The sequence below is a fragment of the Sinocyclocheilus anshuiensis genome, unplaced genomic scaffold (assembly GCF_001515605.1).
Source record: "Sinocyclocheilus anshuiensis isolate Anshui unplaced genomic scaffold, SAMN03320099.WGS_v1.1 scaffold4, whole genome shotgun sequence".
Taxonomy (NCBI): Eukaryota; Metazoa; Chordata; class Actinopteri; order Cypriniformes; family Cyprinidae; genus Sinocyclocheilus; species Sinocyclocheilus anshuiensis.
Window position 1 is genome coordinate 1,443,043 of NW_015554075.1, and position 21,310 is coordinate 1,464,352.

At 38.5% G+C, this 21,310-nt stretch overlaps 3 protein-coding genes across 7 annotated transcripts in view; 2 read left to right on the top strand and 1 right to left on the bottom strand.

The window, feature by feature from the left end:
* Positions 1-5,875, top strand: part of LOC107668951 (chromodomain-helicase-DNA-binding protein 8) — a 24,191-nt gene extending 18,316 nt beyond the window's left edge. For 2 of the 3 annotated variants that reach the window (XM_016461017.1, XM_016461018.1), the window contains 7 exons: positions 1,400-2,050; positions 3,049-3,395; positions 3,484-3,570; positions 3,670-3,771; positions 3,854-3,964; positions 4,369-4,473; positions 5,027-5,875. In XM_016461017.1, the coding sequence (XP_016316503.1) occupies positions 1,400-2,050; positions 3,049-3,395; positions 3,484-3,570; positions 3,670-3,771; positions 3,854-3,964; positions 4,369-4,473; positions 5,027-5,404 (1,781 nt within the window). In that variant the 3' untranslated portion in view covers positions 5,405-5,875. The remainder of the gene's footprint in view (positions 1-1,399; positions 2,051-3,048; positions 3,396-3,483; positions 3,571-3,669; positions 3,772-3,853; positions 3,965-4,368; positions 4,474-5,026) is intronic. The other variant, XM_016461019.1, reaches the window with a different exon arrangement.
* Positions 5,876-8,271: 2,396 nt separating this feature from the next.
* On the top strand, positions 8,272-14,233 carry LOC107668952 (TOX high mobility group box family member 4-A-like). 3 transcript variants are annotated; one of them, XM_016461021.1, is made up of 10 exons: positions 8,272-8,580; positions 8,796-8,995; positions 9,137-9,220; positions 9,415-9,720; positions 9,838-10,092; positions 10,177-10,527; positions 11,014-11,094; positions 11,180-11,887; positions 13,344-13,495; positions 13,603-14,233. In XM_016461021.1, the coding sequence occupies exons 2-10, from the start codon at positions 8,891-8,893 to the stop codon at positions 13,658-13,660; spliced, it is 2,100 nt and encodes a 699-aa protein (XP_016316507.1). In that variant the 5' UTR covers positions 8,272-8,580; positions 8,796-8,890; the 3' UTR covers positions 13,661-14,233. The 3 variants fall into 3 exon arrangements, with proteins under 3 accessions (XP_016316507.1, XP_016316508.1, XP_016316509.1); XM_016461022.1 differs by having other exon boundaries at positions 8,871-8,995; XM_016461023.1 differs by having other exon boundaries at positions 8,273-8,995; positions 9,137-9,199.
* A 1,454-nt stretch (positions 14,234-15,687) lies between these two features.
* LOC107668953 (zinc finger protein 551-like) lies at positions 15,688-20,630 on the bottom strand. Its single transcript, XM_016461024.1, has 4 exons — positions 20,245-20,630; positions 18,863-19,017; positions 17,731-17,812; positions 15,688-17,191 (listed from the first exon to the last, which is right to left on the bottom strand). The coding sequence occupies exons 1-4, from the start codon at positions 20,516-20,518 to the stop codon at positions 16,329-16,331; spliced, it is 1,374 nt and encodes a 457-aa protein (XP_016316510.1). The 5' UTR covers positions 20,519-20,630; the 3' UTR covers positions 15,688-16,328.
* Between the last annotated feature and the right edge of the window lie 680 nt (positions 20,631-21,310).

Here is a 21,310-nt window from a genome sequence, read left to right on the forward strand (position 1 = left end):
TCGTGGGGTCACAGTCAGCATTTCTCTCCCTCCAAACACGGCGAGTCGAGTTAATGCCAAAGAGCTAAATTTCGGTCTCATCTGACCACAGCACTTTCTCCCAAGCCTTCTCTGAATCATTTAGATGTTCTTTGGCAAACTTTAAATGGGCCTGTACATGTGCCTTCTTGAGCAGGGGGACTTGCAGGCGCTACAGGATTTCAGTCCATTGCGGCGTAGTGTGTTACCAATGTTTTGCTTGGTGACTGTGGTTCCAATTGCCTTAAGATCATTAACAAGATCCTCCTGTGTAGTTCGGGGCTGATCCCTCACCTTTCTCATGATCATCCTTACCCCATGAGGCATGCCTTCTCCCTTGTACCTGACTGTGATGCACACAATCCTCCTTGACAAGAAAGTTCCATCCGTGTTATTCCTCTCTTGCCAATTGAAATGCGTAATCCACTCATTATTCCAGTTTCAAAAGTACACTTGCTGTCACGGTGACGGATGACAAATGCGACTTCGCAGTTTTACATTTTTTGTATCTCGAGTCAACTTGCATAATAATTTAGACTCTTTGCCCATTTGGATTATAATAACGATTGCTCGTCCAGTGCCATGGCTGCTGACGTTAGCTTTACTTATTTGCTATCATCTCTGTGCTCTCACATCACTCATGAAGGTATCCATTATCACCGTGCGTGTGCATTAACTCCGCCCACCCTGCTTCTGATGACGTCGCTCGTATTTATTTTTTTGTTTTTTTCACCTTATTTCAAATTACCGACTCACACTTTTCTCATCCTAATTTTACAAGTTGAAAGTTACAAAACAACACACGCACAGCACTGACTGACTCTGATAATGGCCGGGTGTTCTCCGAGTCCGATCGACTCGGGTATTACACACAAGTTAAACAGACCCGGGACCCGAAGTAATAGATTGGGACCCGACCCGGACCCGGCTGACCATTTAAAATATAGCCCCGAACCCATACGGATCCCGGGTCCTCGGTCTCGGGTCCTCTGTGTAGACCTCTAGTGGACAGGTGTCTTATACACCTAACGAGCTGACATTAGGAGTAACTTCTTAAAGTGGCAGGACTAATCTGTGTTCCACATGGGCACATAACCAGTCTGTGGGAGCCAGAATTCTTGCTGATTGGTAGGGGATCAAATACTTTTCACTCACTGTAATGCAAATCAATTTCTAACCTTTATATAATGTTTTTCCTGGATTTTTTTTGGTTGATATTCTGTCTCTATATGTTAAAATAAACTTACCATAAAAATTACAGACCCTTCATTTCTTTGTAAGTGGGCAAACTTACAAAATCAGCAGGGGGTCAAATAAATATTTTCCCCACTATAACTTTATATAACACGTTGTCTAATGTTATCCCTTCTTCCTCTATTAGAATCTCAAGATTTGTCCCAGTCTCTGGCCCCCATCACAGAAGAACGAGCCTCGCGCACGCTCTACAGGGTCAGCTTGCTGTGCCGGCTACGTGAGCGCGTTCTTCCCCACCCCTCATTGGAGGAACGCCTCAGTCTGGCACCACTCTCCTCTGACCTTCCCAACTGGTGGAGCATCCCACAGCACGACCACGAGCTGCTCTTAGCTGCCGATAGACATGGCGTCAGCCGCACTGAACTCTCAATCTTCTCTGACCCACAGTACTCATTCATTCAGGCCCGCCTCGACTACCTCCAGAACCAGCAAGCCCAAGCCGCTTTGCAGATTCACACGTTAAGTCAGTCACAGGATCCGACCAGTATCAAAGAGGAGAGCCTAGATGATGAGTCTCGGCTGCTGGGGGTGGAGGCCCTCTGTCCGTCAGACTCTCCAGCCTTGCTCCTCACCCATTCTGAGGGGAAAGTTGGAGTTCAGGCTGGATGGAGCTGGAAGAAGAGCAAAAACAATGGGCCCAGTGAGAGAAAAGGAGGAAGAGAGAGAGGTGAAGGGCCTTCGGACTCTGATTCAGATTCAGACTCTGGCTCGTCTTCCTCCTCCCGTCATTCTGGCAGCTCAGATGATAGCGGAGACAGTGATGCCGAGAGAGAACAAGGTGAGGAGGCACTGTTGCATTTAAATTATTTATGGCAAACTACAGCTTAAAATATTATTTCTTATTGTTTTAGCCTCATGATGTTCAGTATGCAACTCATTTAAGTTTTTGCCAGTCAAACCCAAAATGTTTAGGGTAAAATACAGTAAAAAATGTAGATAAATCAAGGCATTTTTGTGGAAATTCTTTCATTATATAAACACCAGAAAGAATTGTCCATTTTTCATTTCTGTTCATTTATACCAAAATAAAACCGTAATAAACAGTAATATTTTAATTTATTTTATTCAGCAAGGATACATTCAATTGATCAAAAGTTACAAAGACTTTTATAATGTTACGAATGTTTTCTCTTTCAAATAAATTGTTTCAAACCATCCTTCAGAAAAATAGCACAATTTCTGTATAAATAATCTTACCAAAATATTTTTCGATATTGCATTTTTAACTAAAGTATTTGAATGCATTGAAACTGCCACGTTGGGAATTTTTTTTTTTTTTTTGCCGTTTTTGCATTTTGCTATGACAGGACAGTATAGATATGACAGGAAGTGAGTGGGAGAGAGAGATGGGGGGGTGGGAACGGGAAAGGTCCACGAGGCGGGATTCGATCTCGGGACACCCGAAGCGCAACTGCCATGCGCTGCCCACAAGGCTATTGGCGCCGACCACGTAGGAACTTTGACATTTGAGTGACTAAATTTGCTGAATCAGATTTTTTAATCCATTTCATTACACGATTCACTGAGTTTGAACTAATTCACAGAAATTAACTTACTAACTCGCATTGTTTCTGTTACTTGAGTTTAAGGATGAGTTTACCTAAAAATCTAAATTTTCAAAATGTCAAACCTGTATGACTGTCTTCCATAGAACATAAAAATGAATGAGCTATTTTCTTAATCATTCTGATCTTCACTGAGCATTATGTTTTTAATAATGGTTAATTTGGGTTGATTTGAACGTGATTTGTTACTAGAATGATTCTGATCTCTTAGCAGCAGCTCTTAAGATGTGCGATGGCGATGAAGAAAACAGCATCCTCTCCCTCACACCATCTCAAGAAGGCGCCCCACCCGAGTCCCTCAGTGACCCTCTGAGAGTTGATTGGCCCAAAGACCGTGTGTTGATAAACCGAATAGACAACCTCTGCTCGCTGGTTCTAAAGGGGCACTGGCCGTCAGGTCGACGCTACGTCTCTGACATACAGCTCAATACTACATCTGAAGAGCATGACCTCGGAGATGGCCTAGGTTATCCCCGAGTGGCACGCAAAAGCAACAGTGCCCTGTCTGCAGAAGCTCTTGAAGGCCAGGAATCAGAGTTCACAGTAAAACTCCTAAAGGTGAGGTGGTATTCAGACATTTATGAACCTCTACTGTCTCTTAAATGTCTGCTTTGTTTCATTTTTGCATTTGTTTCACTTTGTTTAGGAGGAGGGGCTGAAGTTGACATTTTCTAAGCAGGCTCTCATGCCAAACGGTGAAGGGAGTGCACGCAAAAAGAGAAAGGACCACGAGGTACAGAAATGCAGTCTTGCATTTGTAAACCTTTCAGTTTACATTGGTACATTATAAGTATTTCCAGCTATATAATGTTTTTTTTTTTTTTACATTTAGCTGGTAGATGCCGAAGGGGTTCTCCATGCTCCCCGCAGAAGGGACCTTCCTAACTGGCTCAAAGAAAACCCAGATTATGAAGTGGAGGGAGACATGTTAGAAGTAAGTGCAAAACTCATGTTGAACTCTCTTTTCTGAGTTCTTCTTGGACTGACACATCTAAAAATGTTTCTCTTTGTTGCAGTTACTGGTGAACCAGACCAAAAGGAAGAGGAGGAGGAAGAGGGTAGAGAAAGGAGCAGCACTTACTGGCAGTGAGAGAGTGAAGGTCATAGACATAAGGACAGGCAAGAAGGTGAGGGAATACATTTGACAGTTCTGCCATAATTATCACCTTTTCCCTTTTAGACTACAAAAAGTAACCAGAACAACTGTTTTTTAACATTGGTAATAAGAACTTTTTCTTGAGCACCAAGTCAGCATATTAGAATGATTTCTGAAGGCTCATGTGACACTGAAGACTGGAATAATGGCTGCTGAAAAGTACTGTTTTTTTTTTTGTTTTTTTTTTAATCAAATAATGATTTGCTGAGCATTAGAGACTTCTTTGAAATCTTACTGACCAAACTTTTTAATGGTAGTGTATGCCATTTCCATGAAACAACAGTTTACACTGTTGTACATGGGACTGTTACTGTTCTTGATATATTTTTAAGTTGAGTGCAGTTGGTCTTACACTCCGTTTTATACTTTCTTTAGTTTGGTGGAATATACGGGCCTTTACTACAGGACCTGAGAGAGCACCTGGAGGAGAATCCTGACCACGTTGTAGCACCAGAATGGTCTGAGACTGTTCGCAATTCGGTTAGTGTCTCCTATATGTGACCCTGGACCACAAAACCAGTCTTAAGCCGCTGGGGTATATTTGTAGCAATAGCCAAAAATACATTGTATGGGTCAAAATTATCGATTTTTCTTTTATGCCAAAAATCATTAGGATATTAATGTTCCATGAAGATATTTTGCAAATTTCCTACCATAAATATATCAACTTCATTTTTGATTAGTAATATTCATTGCTAAGGACTTCATTCGGACAACTTTTAAAGGCGATTTTCTCAATATTCCAGATATCACAATATTACCCTCAGATTCCAGATTTTCAAATAGTTGTATCTCGGCCAAATATTGTCCTATCCTAACAAAACATACATCAACGGAAAGCTTATTTATTCAGCTTTCAGATGGTGTATAACCCAATTTCTTAAGACTGGTTTTGTGGTCCAGGGTCACATATTAACTCAGTGTGTTTATGGTTATCATCTTCATCTACCCTGGTTGTATAGTGTATTTTAGGTCAATCGCAGTCAGTGGTTATTTTTCTGGAATTTAATCTGATCCTTCTCTTCAATCTCAGGGCTTCTTGCCTGAGAGTTTATTCCACAGACTGCTGAGTCCCCACGCTTCAATCCCCAAAAAGAGTCGACATTACCTCTCCACCCCTTCCATCCAGACTGATGACCCTCTCCTTGGAGGCGGCGAAGGCGAGACGTTAGTTTCTGACGGCGCATACATGATGGACGACGAGGACCTGGAGGACGGCAGTCACCTCACGTCATCTCACCACTTCCTTACTCCAGCCTACGATGTGAAGATGGAGCCGAGCGCTCTTGATATGGACGGAGGCGACAGTTTGTCACAAGGTGGCTATGATAGCTCAGACAGAGAGGCCATTTTGGATGATGTCATCATGGCACCGAAGAATTCAGACTCTTCCTCAAGCTCCGAGGATTGACCAAATCTCATGTTAGATGTAGTAAGCCGAGATCATGACAGTCTTTTATTTTATTATATTCTGCCTTCATTATTTTTATAATTATTATTGATGTTATTGCTTAAAATATGGAGTAACAGATTTGTTTTTTTCTTGGGTTGGATTTGTACTTGACTGTTTTGTGTAGGAAAGATATGGGCGCTTTTTTTTTTCTTTACACCTCATTCAGCACATTGTGCAAAATCTTAATTCCAGATGGATGAAATATATCAATTTCATGTCTCGCATACCCACAGTAAGCCCCTTTCATCCTTTATTGGCTGGGAAAGGAAGGAGCTGTTTGTCTCACTCCCTCTGGCTGAACTGTTTAACAGTGTGCTGGAGGATCCATAGTCATGCACTGAGCTGAGCCATCGTGGTGCCTCGGTCTGGTGAAGAACATGGAGTTTTTGTTGGATGTATATCATTTTTTTGTGTGTATTTGGGGGGGGGGGGAAAGTAGAGTTGGTCTATGCCTGCAATGATGCAAAAAATTATGCGTTTATTCCCGTTTCAATAACTGACTCCAACTGTCTCTGTGATATAAATATGAATAGCAGTCTACAGTGCAAACTGATGTCTGTTGAATTCTTTTCATCAAGTGTTGGTATTTATTTGAATAATGACTACTCATGGCCATTTTTATTGACTTCTTGAAATACATGCTGAGTAGAAGAGCAAGTTAATTTTCTCTTTCATATTTCATACTTGGATGAGGCATCATAAAATATAGTCTTCAATTATTGTGTTTTGATGAATTTAGTTTACACATGCATAAGACATTAAATCACAAATTTAGAATAAGGTTGACCAAGGCATTGCAAGACCCAATAGAGAATAAAAAAAAATCCCAGACATTCAGTATGTGCAGCAGGGTTAATACTTCTTGACCCCTACAGTGCTGGAGGTAAGTCACGTTTGACTATTTTGGCATGGTTATCCGTCAGAGTTAACAATCAGTATTTAGTATGAGACAAATTGGTTGCTGTTGTGTGGTGCCTTTTGAGCTCTGTATCTGGAAGTGAATGCTTGCAATTTTTCAAAAAGTATTTCTATAAAAGATATAAACCACTGAGGGACTGGTTAGACATTTTGCAAACTTCTCAAATAACAATTTACAATTTTATCTATCAGAATGGCTTTTTAAAGGGACACACTAAATATTATAAACCATGTTTACTGTTGCTTTACCCATCAAAAATGTTACATCCGGTGGGATATTGCACAAGACAGAATAACAAGTGAAAATTAGAACATCGAAGAGACTAGAAATTCATTTAAAAACGTTATTAAACCTTCACAAGAAAAAAATGCTGCTTTTAAAGCATTTTTTAGAGAAGAATAATGCATAGTACCTAGGGACATGGCAAAAACGGAAAGCTCAAAGGAGTATTAATATCATATCGCCCAGTCATTCTTGAGAAGTGGGACAAAACGGTGCAAAATTAAAAAAATAAAACCTTGTACTCAGACAAATGAAACTACATTTATGTATCTTATATGTATTAAGCTACTGAGCTATGCTTTGATACAACCTCCCAACTTTTCTTTTTTAACAAAATGTGCTTTTTTACCTTGGACTGTGTAACATAATTTCAACTTTATCTTTAACAGCATTCAAGATGTTTTTAACATTTCAAAACACATTCTCGTGTTAGCAGACAAATTACACTTTCACATGTGACCAACAATTCCACAACAAATATAAAATATCATAATCAAATATCAAAATATTCAACTGACGGAGGTGACAGAACTGACGGAGTTGACGCATCTGACGGTGGTGACGAAAACCTGAATTTGTAGTCATTTTAACTATCAAATACATTGAATCAGTCAATTACTGTATTAAAACAAACAGTGAGTATGTTATTGTTTATAAAGCTTTTATTCAAGAGTCACATTTAAGTATTTTGATATATCATTAGAACACCAACTCTTATGGTGGTGACATCTTGACAAATTTGGCATTTCTTTCACAAAACCAATGGAGTTCATGTAGTAGACATTTTATTTTTTTGTCCCACGTCTCAGGAGTGACTGAGCCCTATATTTACTTCAAAAAGTAAAAGAAACTGTAATGATGTCAATATTTAAAAGGTTTGAGTGTAATTTTAACCAATAGGAAGTATGAAGGGGACAAAAATGGATTGTAATGCACATTAGTAATAGGCTTGGTTCGCTCGCCTGGTCCGAACCCGAGTTCGATTGCTCCCCCCTCCCCCTGCCCCCGCTGGCAGGAAAGTGAGTGAAACACACACACAAACACACATATTAATCAAATAATACGTCATTAATAGCGGTTCACTTCCGCGATTTGGTACGATTGCGTTCACATCAGCAGCGAACTGTACCCCAGACCACCCTTTTCAAGCGGACTCGGGTACGGAAGACAGCGTTCACATCATCCAAACGAACCGAACTCTGACGTCAATCGAACCCGGCACCAAAAGTGCTAGTGTGAAAGCACCCTTAGAGATGCATTCAAATCACAGGACAATTTTTGTCTTATTGTAAACATTTACGAGTATTGGCTCTTTATCTAAAAATGGAACAACACTGCTTCAATCTTTAAAAAATTATTAAATAAGATTCCTTCTCCAGTAATCATAAACGACCGTGATTGGTGCACCTTTACCATGGCTGATAAAAGTAACGGCTGCCATGTGACATTGTAGCAGCAGCGTAGAAAATAATTTGTGGTGGCTATTGAATTGTAAATACATAATGAAGAAAAATAATACATTTATGGTGTTTTACCAGTTATAAACAACGTTTGAGCTACATTAAATATTTTCAGCAAAAAAAGTATTTCCTTTTTGGTCTGATCGGAGTGCGATTAATCGGACTTGTGAATGCAAACAGACAAACGTAGCAGAGTAGCGATCGAATCGGTCCATTTTTAGCAATTGCAGCAACTGTCTGCTAGTGCAACTCTAAAGCAAACTTTGTTCATTAAATTTGAATATGTATTAAGAATATATAGTTTATAGTGCTATTTAATAAGACGCTGGGTATTACATATAGGAAATACCAGAAGTCTTTCTCCGCGAGGCCTGTGATATGAATGAAACCTCATGTTGGGATTAACAGCAACACATCTGTGTACTAGCACCATTTAGCCAGTTAACGTTAGCTGCTGTTGGCTGGCTGAAGTGGTAAGCGTTTATCTAACTTAAAACTCTTATAACGTTTTTATATATACCTATAAAAACAAATCTAGTTATACTTGCGCTGCGTGTTGGATCGCCTGATGAGGTTTATTGGCATTATTCAATCGAGCAACACATACCATATTCTGGACAATACCGAGAACATGGTGCTGCCTTTCTTGGTTCTTTTCTTTTGGTGAATCGCATTTTTTTTTTCTTAGATGACTTGGCCTGTTGATTTTTTGTTATTTGTTGCTCTTGGATTGTTACAAGCTCAGCCGCTCCTCTGATATCAGGAGATCTTCGTATTATCCTCATGGATTTGAATTTTTACTCGGATCTCTCAGACGGGACTGGTCAACATGTTGATCCCGAGTTCATGGATAACTCGTCTTACAATGGATATGATCCAGTGAACAAGGTAAATCTGGCACCTTTGTGTAGTAAAATATCTTCAGTTTAATGAACTATACATTGTTTATTATTGCAGTCATTTAGTGTAGCTTTGATCTATCCGTGTGCATGCAGTTAATAATACTAATTTTAACCTATGCTTTTATAGTTCGCAGGTGGCAATGATTCATACCTGACCATCAGTGGACCTGGTCATCATTGGTCATCTGAGGTAGTGCTACACAAACCTCAAGTAACTGTTCTATATTCTAAATTCTAGAATTCTGAGTTCTGTATTCTGAACTCTCTATATATATAACTCTGTATATACAATGACATTTCAAAAAATAATATTGATGTAATACATTTTTATATTTATCTATGTATTGTTTTGAAATTATACACTATTTTATATTAACTTTATTCATTTATTTATTTTGATTGTAGAAAACATTCCATACACCCTGTCTGGGTGATGAAGAGTTTGAAATCCCACCGATCTCCTTGGATCCAGATTCTGCGCTCACCATTGAAGATGTGGAAGCCCATTTCGGAGAGCTGGCTGAACAGGCTGAGACCTCGAGTGCTTCTGGAGTTGGAAATAGTCTTGCCAGTAATCCTGTGGTAGGGGGGAATGATCCCTCTTTTGCTTCTGCTTTCATGAGTCCATCATCTCAGGGCATAGAGCACCTGAGTATGGGTGTGATTAACCAGCGGGGGGGAAGTGCACTACTGAGCTCAACTCTGTGTGTGGTAAGCTTCTCTTTTTCTATCAGTGATAATTTATGTTCATGCTTCTAGGGTGTAAGTATGGGCATTTTAATTGCTGCCGATTTGGAGTAAAGTGTAGACTTTTCCTTTTTTTTTAAGGATCTTGGGCATTCAGTTGGCTCCCATTTCAACAGTTCCTCTTCCATGACTATTGACGTTCCAATAAACGACATGAACCACAGTCTCTTAGGACACAGCCAGCTCACCACCATAGACCATTCAGATCTAAGTGCTCAGTTAGGGCTCAGCCTTGGTGGTGGAGGCAGTGTGTCAAAGTCTCCTGACCAACTGCTGTCAACCACACCATCCCCTGCTGGCTCATTGCAGGATGAAGACATGGAGGATTTCAGACAAGTGAGTCTTTCAGTTATGGGCTTGATTGGTGGCACATTTTCTCTCTTTGTTCCATCTTGTAATCTCTCCTCATTTGTGTTTTAGAAAACTATGCTGGTGGACCCATCCTCAGTCTCTCCGGCGATCGTTTCGCACATCCCCAGCTTGACGGGTTCCGCCCAGCTCTCCTCTGCTCCTCCAGCTGTGGTGAGGAGGGTGGGTGGTAAGCCGGCCATGGTGCCTCTGACTGCAGCGGACACAGGAGCAACACACGGAGGCAAAAAAGGAAAAAAGAAGAAAGATCCTAATGAACCACAGAAGCCAGTCTCAGCCTATGCTCTGTTCTTCAGAGACACCCAGGCAGCCATTAAAGGCCAGAACCCCAATGCCACATTCGGTGAGGTGTCAAAGATAGTGGCGTCCATGTGGGACAGCCTTGGAGAGGAGCAAAAACAGGTGGAGTATAGTTTTTCAATGGCAAAAAATGCAATCCATTTAAAATATACACTACCACTCAAGTGGGGCCAGTATTTTTTTGTGTGTGTTAAGAAATTGTTTCTGTCAAGGATTTTTTTTTTTTTATCAAGGATGCATTATATTAATTAAAAATGGCATTAACTACATTTATAATGTTACAAAAGTTGTCTAATTCAAATAAATCTTACACTGTCATCTATTGGTCAGACAAACTGATTCTCCTGCCCCAAACTGACACCATTGGCTAATTTATACTTCAGGCCAATTATTGAAATGCAGTTAAGTCTAATAAGACTGCAAAGTCATAAAAAAATTCTGTGTAAACACACCATGTGCAAGAAAAAACCTTATTTTAGAAGTTGGCAATGGAATTGCATAGTCTTTTTCCAAATATTTGTTGTTTGTATTTGGAACTGTATGATTCCCATTTTTTGAGTAATTTTGAGTTTTTAATGAACATTTCAGGTTTACAAAAGGAAAACGGATGCAGCCAAGAAAGAGTATCTGAAAGCGTTAGCAGCCTACAGAGCAAATCAACTCTCAAAAGTGAGTGAATTGTTACTGGTTCGTCCTCTGTGGGTTTTTGATTTCCAGTCTTATTTATTTCTTTCTTTTCTTTGTTTCTCATCAGTCATCTACTGAGGTGGAGGATAGCGCTCCTTCTACTCCTCCCTCTGTCCCCTGTCCCGCACCCGTCACTTCTGCTCCTGCTGCCCCTGCCCGTCCACGGCTGACGCCCATCCCTGAGCAGAACACCATCACCAACATCTGCGCCTCCAATATCATCCTCGACGGGCCTCAAGTCACCACCCGTTCCCGCACGGGCTCTCTACCCCTGGCCATCAGCCAGCCCCCGACCCCCACTGTCACAAAAATCATCATCTCCAAACAGATGCTGGGAGGTTCTCAGATCCACCAGATCCCCACGTCCATGGTGACGGTGATTCCGGCCGGATTGCGAGCCGTGCAGCCGGCTGCTGCTGGACGACAGCCTCCACCGCTGCAGCAGATGCAGGGCACCCCACCACCACCACGTCTGCAGCAGATGGTACAAACACAAGCCCCGCCTCCGCTTCAGGCCAAGCCCCGTGGAGGGGCAGGAGGCTCCGTGGCTGTCACGGCTACACCACCTCCACCTCTTCAGATAAAGATTGTCCCTGCTTCTTTACTCTCCGACCTCTCCACACCGATTATTGTTACTACAGCTACAAGTGCTAATCCTGTTATTGCCTCAACCACCATCTCAGCCTCAGCACATCCCGCCCCTGTTGAGGTTGAAGAGCCCAGAGAGGAGTTGGTCACTGGGACGGATGAGGCTGTGACGGAGGAACCCGAAGAGGTTCGTTTTTCCCTTAATTAAAGGGATAGTCCACCTAAAAATGAAAATTGTCATTAGGCCTGGGCGATAAAACGGTATCGATATTTATCGACGGTACACCTTCTTCGATAACGATATACAAATTTTTCGATATAGTTAGGTTGTATAATAACGATACATCCGTTATTATACAACATTAAGTGTTTTGCTGTATGGGAGGACAAGTGAAAGTTTGCGCATTGTGTTCATAGCCATCTGTTTGCCTTGTAGTACATTAAATAATAACTATATATCGAATTTGATCTTTTAATTGCACTTAATGTATCTTAATACATTAAGCCATGTTAAGTGTTTATGTTTTTCTACAGGAGGAAAACGCTTAGCGAGAGACTTTGCGCATTGCGTTCATATTCTGCTGTTCTGTGGCCACGGATTTGCGGGTCTTGTCTTTTTCTTGCAGGACCCTGTAGGTTACGGTACTAAATTAGTTTTAATCATTAAATCACCACCACAGTGTCTTGTCTCCATTGGCAACACGCATGATTTGTGTCGATTGCAAGTGACATCGCAGGTAGCAGAGAGTGCAGTTATTTTGCTCATTGCGCCCTCCTGTGGCCTCGGGAGACAAGCTAAAAGATACCTTGAGACCTATTTAATCTGCATATAAAACATATGTGATATTTAATTTGTTTTAAACTAAATTAAGTTTCACTGTTAAAACTACAAATATTTGTTGTTTGTCTGAATAAATGGGCTAATTTAAAAATAGTTAAATGTAAACTTTTTTTCTATTTACCCTTTGTTTTAAAAAAGGTTATAAAAAATGTCAATAATTATCGATACCGAACGATATGAAACATATCGTTGATACATTTTTTAGCTATATCGCCCAGCCCTAATTGACATACGTTGTTTCAAAGCTTTTTCCGAAAGTGTCGTTACCCAACTATGGTTTCTGTTTCCTGAAACCATAGTTCAAATGAACATTTGCATATAGCGTCGCAAACTTATGTGGTTCCACCACCTGTGCATGATGTCGTTAATGACAGTCCTATATTGTTCAACCAACATGGTTTAAACAACCATTTTACAACAGTTTCAGGAAACAGACCCGAGTACATAGTTGGTTAGTTTCTTCAACGATGCTTCACATTATAGTACTTGGTGAGGAAGTTACCCCTGTATGACCTCTGTATCAGCACTGTATGACTTTGTTCTTTAAAATATCTTCTATTATGTTCTAAAGAAGAAAAGTGGTCACCGAAGAGTTTCAGTTCCCACTTCATACAAACTTCTGTTGTATGAACCAAAAATACAATGGAAGTCAAAGGCAACTGAGTTTTTATTTTTGGGTGACTATTCTTTTACTATTAAGAGCTACTGTAATTGAACTTATTAGTAACAGCCATAAAGGAAAAGATTAAAAGATCAAACACGAGTTATGTTCTTCAGAGATGTTTTATCCCTTCTTTTTCAGATGGAGATGGAGGTAAGTGTTGCTCCTGAGGCCTCCTCTTCAGCTCCTCCTACAAATCTCTGTGTCCGTGCTGGATGTACAAACCCTGCCGTGGAGAGTCGAGACTGGGATAAAGAGTATTGCAGCAATGAATGTGTGGCAACACACTGCAGGTTTGTTTTTTATGTGCATGTGCTTGTTTAAATTTTTTTTTTTTTTGTAAGGTGGTTTTTGTATGGCCAGATTAACATGCTAATTTCACTATTTACTCTCTTAACAGGGATATTTTCATGGCCTGGTGTTCAATCAAGGGCCAGAACTCAGCCACCGTCAAATAAATGAGAATCCTCCTGTTTCTGGCCCTTAACATGCCTGGATGTCTTTTTATGTGAACAACAGAAGTTTACTGGATTTCTGAGTGAAGGTGTAGTGTTTTTGTTGTAAATAGCTAAGGCATGAAAAAAAGCAGTGGAAAAATCACTCCCCAGCTTGTTTGTTTTCCACACTGAAATTGTCAGAAAAGGACCTATGTGATTGTAGTACTTTATTTGGACCATATTTTTTTTCCACTCAGTTTTGCTCCAGTGATTTATTTTTTTATGTGTGTTTCTAGTGATTTGTGTTAAAGTGGGACAAAATCCAAACCTTTGTATTATATTCAAATATAGTAGTTTTGATTATGATGAAAAATGTAAGTGTTAGTGAATCTCAAGTAATACTATCATTCTGGAATTCTATTTTTTTTTTTTTAATGCAATTTTCTCATGTTGTACTGACAGTATCTTAGATCAGTGTTCAGAAGTGCTCTCATGTCAAATCTTTTTGCCTTAGTTATGGGGTTTTGCGGACTTTTTTTTTTTTAGATTGTGTTACAGAAATGATTCAAGTATTAATAAAAGGCAGCCAAAATGGTTTAAGTTTCTGAAGTCATTGCTAACCGACAACTTTGAAATTAAGTGTTTTTTAGTGCACTATAAAAGGCGTCTTTGTCTACCGGTGACTATTCAAAAATATATTCAGATAAAATATAGTATAGAAGCCAATATAGTAGAATTGTTTTTTTTAATCTGAAAAAAAAAACAAAAACAAGAAAGTGCTCTCTTTTTTTTGTTCACAAAACATATTTATTGTGTTAAATATGATTCACAAACTTTTTCTTCCCTTTGAACTAACAAGTTTATATTTTAATATTTTAACATTCACATAGCCATAGTTCTCGCATGTCGGTTAATGGTTTCATGACCATTAAACAAAATGCAAGTAATAAAATATTTCCTTTGTGTGTTTTATTTTGGTTATTTTAAATCAATTTTATTATTTTTTATATATATATATATAAAAGGATGATTTAATTATTAGCATTTCATCAATATTCTTCACGAACCCTCATCTAGATAATCAGTTCAAGTGCAAGGTTACTTTGAAGGAACAAATACAAATGCTTTTTCATCCATCAATCAAAGATCCCAACATTTTTTTCTCCATTGCACTTCTGGAACAATTTTTCTTCAGTAAAATTTCTCAATTGAGATCACTGTCCATACTGGTCTCGTTACTGAGTCAAGTTGTATTACTCAATAGCAAGAAATTATATATGGTTGCTCCTTTCATCAGCCCAGTAAAAAATCAGCCCAGTAAACAAAGACAAGGTTATTGTTTATTCAAAAAGAAACTATATGTTTGTCAATGGCTACGAGGATGAGAATGGAAAAATAAAGTATAGTGAAACCATTTCTTTTGTTGGCTACAAACTCACAAATCTAAGTTACTACATGTTTGGTTTTTTTATATCAAACTAAAAACAAGTGATTGACAAAGCATAGCTGGTTAAAAAAAACACACAAAAAAAAAAATCTCCGGCAATTTAAGATTTAAAGGAAAATGTTTGCTTGGTCCAAACAAAGATATCACATTAAAATGTTAAAAAGCACATTTAAAAGATATAAAAATGGAAAAATGCAAGCAGTAGTGTTACAGCATTTTTTTTTAAATCAGCTTAAAGTGAACAAAGCGTGCTAAGAAAGTGAAGTTTTAAAAATCTCTGTAAAGTACAAATCACTTCAAAAAGGATTACAAAGACATATAAAGCCCTGTGAATCCTGCAGCATCCAGGAAAAATAAAGTATAGTGAAACCATTTATTTTGTTGGCTACAAACTCACAAATCTAAGTTACTACATGTTTGTTTTTTTTATATCAAACTAAAAACAAGTGATTGACAAAGCATAGCTGGTTAAAAAAACACACAAAAAAAAAAATCTCCGGCAATTTAAGATTTAAAGGAAAATGTTTGCTTGGTCCAAACAAAGATATCACATTAAAATGTTAAAAAGCACATTTAAAAGATATAAAAATGGAAAAATGCAAGCAGTAGTGTTACAGCATTTTTTTTTAAATCAGCTTAAAGTGAACAAAGCGTGCTAAGAAAGTGAAGTTTTAAAAATCTCTGTAAAGTACAAATCACTTCAAAAAGGATTACAAAGACATATAAAGCCCTGTGAATCCTGCAGCATCCAATCGTCTCCAGTGTTCAACCACACATTAACTTGAATGGGTCCAGACAAGCAAGTTAAAAGGTTTAGGTTGTTAAAAGTGTTATGACAGAAGATAAAGTCATTCGTTGAAAAATAAAGAGTTTAAAACCATCCTAGAACTATGATTTTAGTATTTACATCAAGCAAGAATCAGTCATACTTGTATTGGACTGCATGACTGCGCCCTCTAAAGCCCTGTATGTGTTACACTTTACACTTAGGGGCAAGATCCTAATGAAGAATAAAACGTTTGTATAGTATTAGCACAGATGCAGTCGGGGGCAGAGATTACAATAGAAGAAAACTGTCCAGAAACATTTGCAACATGACATAACGGAGAAAAAGTGAACACAAAATGAGTTGCCCTGACGTTCTTACTGCCATTGTGTGCTATATTTACCACCTGGATACAGTGGTTCTGATGTGAGGTAGAAATGTGGCCTTTGGTTTAGGTCACACACAACGTTTGTCATTTATTGAAGAGTTCGAAAGCTAACTGGCGCCGCGTGAGTGAGCCTGTGCTTCTCAAGGTTCTTGTGGATCCTAAAACCCTTTGCACACAGGTTACAAATGAAGGGCTTTTCACCTGTGTGAAAGCGCAGATGAGCCTTCAAATTGTTTTTGAGACGGAAGCCTTTCCTGCAGTGCGGGCAGACGTGAGGTCTCTCTCCAGTGTGGAAGCGCTCGTGTCTTCGCAAGCTTTTCCTCAGGGCAAATGTCTTTTTACACCTCCTGCACGAATACGGCTTTTCGCCTGTATGAAATCGCTCATGTCGCTTCAGGATCTTCTTGCGTTTGAACTTCTTGTCGCAGATCTTGCAGGCATAAGCATGTCCGTGTGTGAGAACACCCTGCAGGCGCCAAATGCCATTCCCGCAATCTTTAAAGCAGCACAGCCGACGTCCCGTATGGACACCCTGATGGGTTCGCAGGTCTTTGGGTGTAGAGAAGCATTTTCTGTTGGACCCGTTTGGCCTTTGTGCACTTGACAGCATCAGGAGATTCACAAGCTGCACAGAGCAAGGCCGTAACAGTTTGCAATCGAACGGCGTTTGGCTTAGCTGGAAACACACCTTCTTGGCATTCTCAGCACTGTTACCTGATGCCTGGCTGAGTTCAGTGGCCTCCGCTGGGGTTTTGCTGGACTGCGGAGGTTCTGTGAGAGGTGACTTTTCAACAGATGGCAAAGAACTGACTTCCATAAGGCCAAGGTCCCACTGGATCATAGTGTCGGTAGAAAGGTCTGCACTGGGAATGCTACCTAAAACAGAGCTGAACGGATGAGACTCTGGATCGACTACAGAGTGTGAAGAGGATTCCTCAAGTCCCTGAAGACCTAAAAAGAAATAGGGGAGTGAAATTAATTTCAGTCTCACAAAAATATATTAATTCTTTACTATTTTTTTGTAAAAAAAAAAAATTTTTAATAAAACATTAAATTACAGGAGCATCAAAGGGTTTATTTCCGGATAGAAAAACTACAATTTATGCATTTAACTTATGTAGTTCAGTATAGTTGGTTAGCTTTGTACAGTATAGGGCTGCACGATAAATCGAAATGGAATCGAGATCGCGATTCGACAGAAGCTGCGATTGTCAATGGAGCAGCATTTACTTCACAGAGCCGTAGTTCACTGAGAAGTTATGCAAACAGCTGTCATTATCACGAACGACTTCTTCGATTTCATAATCGCACAATAAAATCGTCTGCAATTTTTTTGCGTAACTTGTCAGTGAACTACGGCTATGTGTAGTAAATTCTGCTCCATCTAAATGCGCATGACAATCGCATTCGATTAATCGTGCAGCCCTAGTACAGTAAAACACTTTTAAATATAAATGATTATGAATGAAGCATGTCTGGTTTCCTCATACCATTTTCCTGAATTATCTCTGGTGTCTTTAAGTCATCTGTCCATGGGACTTCATGAATTAAGCCGTCTCCTCCACCAATCCCCTAAAACATTATACAATGCATGTGACTTGGTCAGTAAGGCAAAAGAAACAGAAATTACAAAGTTAACATACTACAACAAATTGCAATATTTTTCTTTTGCATTTACATTATATTAATCAGTTTTTACTCAATGTCATGGTTCCCAAATGGGGTTTCGTGAGGGAACTGCAGGAGGTTCATGAGGTTATGAAAAGCTTTTAATAAATTATATTCAATATAAAACAAAAAATAAATAAATGGGATTGCACAATAATCACAATATAGCTTTTACGTAACTTAAATTAAAGTCTTTGACTTAATTATATAACTGTATGGTCTTACGCGCTGCTTGTTTCTGAGTAAAGCACAGGCAAATCGTAATCAAGTGTTTTCAGAGTCTCGGTTCAAATTAAATGCAGTGAACTCTAGCTCTGCATGAAATGCAACATGTGCTAGGTTTACTTTATTTACACACTGCCAACGTAATTTCCAACCTTTTTGTAGTGAAAAGTTTAAAGCATTTCACCAGCATTTTTCCAAAATAAAAGAATGAGAAATATTAAATAACCTCATGGTTAGAATGTTTTAAATTGAATAATTTAAGACAAATATTAGTCCTGAAAATTGTAGTTTAAAACAAATTATTTTAATTATTATAAAATAACATTTATTTTACAGCACCCTTGTCATTTACAACAGTAATGTTCCGGTCTTAATTTTTAGAATTAGCTACAATAATAATAATAACAATTAGTAACAATAATAATAATAATAGTAATAATAATTACAAGTGTGAATGTTTGGACTGAGACTCGCACCTAAAAAGAGCTTTGAGTCAACTTTAAAGTCCAGTCCAAAAAAGATCAAATATTTGATCCATTTACTTGCATGTCATATAACCAATAAATTACACCAGAAAACTGTGAACATGCAAATGTTTTGTAAAAAATATTGATAAATTAATTTAAATTTCAGGTTTGAAATCTAAGATGTGTAATGAATATTATTTCATCAAAGTTGAACATTTCATTTAAACCTAATAAGATAAAGTAAAAAATCAGCACCACCTACAGTTTCTTTGAAGATAGTGCATGGAAGGTCAACCATGCATTGCAAATCCACAGCTTCTGGAGACTCTTCGCAGAGAGCTTCAGAGGGAGAAAGCCCCTCCTCTCCTTTGGATTCCTGCAGAAAAATCTCGTCTCTCTCAGTGGACGTGCACTGATCTGAATGGGGTTTGGGGGTGGGAAAGAATACAATATGTTACAATTCAGAAACATGAGAAACCTGGTCTGTGTCAATTACAGTGCTGCTGGCGTTCTTAAAGCACATTATTTCGAGTTTTAAGAGCACATTGTCCTTTCAAATATCATTTGAACTTTTGAATTTGAAAGGTGCCCGAGTCTGAGAATCAGCTCAGCTTTACATGGACAAGTGAATAAAAAAAACAACAAACAGGTTTATAAACTTTGTTTTGCCAAAACATTTTTATTATATAAAAAAGTCATATCATGATGATTAATTATTACTCGTTTTAAGAAAGGTCACATGCACAAATTTATTTTTGCATGAAAACTAAGCAATGGTCTGCACAATATAAACTGCTGCAAAGATGGACTTTAACCTTGAAATATCAAGTCAACAGACTGTTGCGACTACTTTTAAAATTATGGCAAACCATTCTAACCTTAAAACTAAACAGTATTTATTTTTATGTTACTTGCTATTTTCAAGCAATCCAATAGTGAATAATGCATTTTCAGTTTCAATAAGTAACTATTTGACAGGAGTACTTATTCCAACAGTGACTTTAATCTATTCATTTAGTTTAATTAATTTACTCATGTCATTCAGTTTAGAGTATAACATGAATCAGCAAATCATATATAGTCCTTATATAGATAGATATTACTAATAATAGATACAGATAGAAAAAAAGAAAAGAGATACATTTGGCTTGAATGAACACACTATATAACAAACCAATACGCATTTACTTCACTTCAATGCAGGGTTGCACTAACATTCAGCATACCACTATGCAGAAATGTTACTTAAAATATCAGTTCAGTAGGTCTAATATTTTGGTCTAACGAGTAACAAGTAATGAAGTGCTAGGTATTAGGTTGTCTAGCCTAATAAATTGTAACGAAATACCACTGGAATAGAGACTAATAGCAAAAGAAGATGAAAGTTCTATCTAATAAACAGTTACTAGGAAAATTAAACTATACCAGCAACTATAATAATAACAATAATAATAAAGAAAGAACGAAATACCAGTGACATAAAATAGACACTAGTTCGTTTTAAGGAATATATAATTCAACGGCTTGCCACATACGATAGACCCAACTTCCGGTCCACTCCTGTTGAATTCAACAAATGTGGAAGTAAAAACCAGCTCCACGCACAGCTAGAGAAGTGGCTGTTGTTTACGCCGAGAAACATACCCTGGTGGTGGGACAGCAGTGTCTCTCCTACTTGCACACCGACGCTACAAACCATCTTGTCAGAGAGATTAGTCAATGCACTTTCCATATGAGCCCTGATGTCAGGGACACACACTAGATTTTCCTTGATCTGAGCTTCTCTATCGACCGTGCAGCCATGGCAATCCAATGCGCGTCCTTCGAAAACTTTCGTTATCTCCACGACGGCCACCTTCAGTAACACCTCCATAACGGCCGCCACCTCAGCTTGAAACCTGGACACGGACTCGGACATTTTGCTCGCGGTCTGAACATGCACAATATTAGTTACAATGTATAAACAAACGGATCGATTGTGCAGTCGTTTGTGGTCATAGCCACATGGCTAAAATGGAAGTAATGGGCGTGTCTGATGACATTCCACAATGACGTATGCACGTACACATTGGTGGCGCCAAATCCAGACGTCGCTTCTGGAATGTTGATCACAAAATTTTGGTGTCGGTTATTTGGTCATTTATTTTAGAATATCCATTGTTTAAAGTTTGTATCTTTATAGAAATGTAGTCCAAACCTTCATCTTGTTTGTACTGCATACGTGCTGACATAGCCTACTTTTTAGCAAAAAAAAAATTACTTAGGTATAATTATTTTTAATTGCATATTTTTATTCTATTTTTACATTGATGTTTGTAAAAAAAAATTTGCAAAATCAGGGATTTAAAGTCATGGTAAAGCTTTTCGGATATTTCCTTCCATATCGTGACAGCCTACATTCAAATCGTAAAAGAAATAAACATTAAATTCATCGGTTGTTAATGGGATTTTTAGATGTGGGCGTGGCACTCAAAAATGGAGGCAGATGAAAGCAAGGCGGAGTTTAAGCGGACTACATGATTGGAGTAGTCCAAGACAGGTTATCATCACTGGAAGATCCAGTTATAACATTTTGATTAAACATCACAAGATAACAAAAAAAAGTCTATAACATGATCCTTTAGAAAATATGGTGTTATCATTTCATGCCAACTTTATGCAGTAAAAACTGCAACCCCGTAGAAAATTAATACAAAATAATACAGCTAAT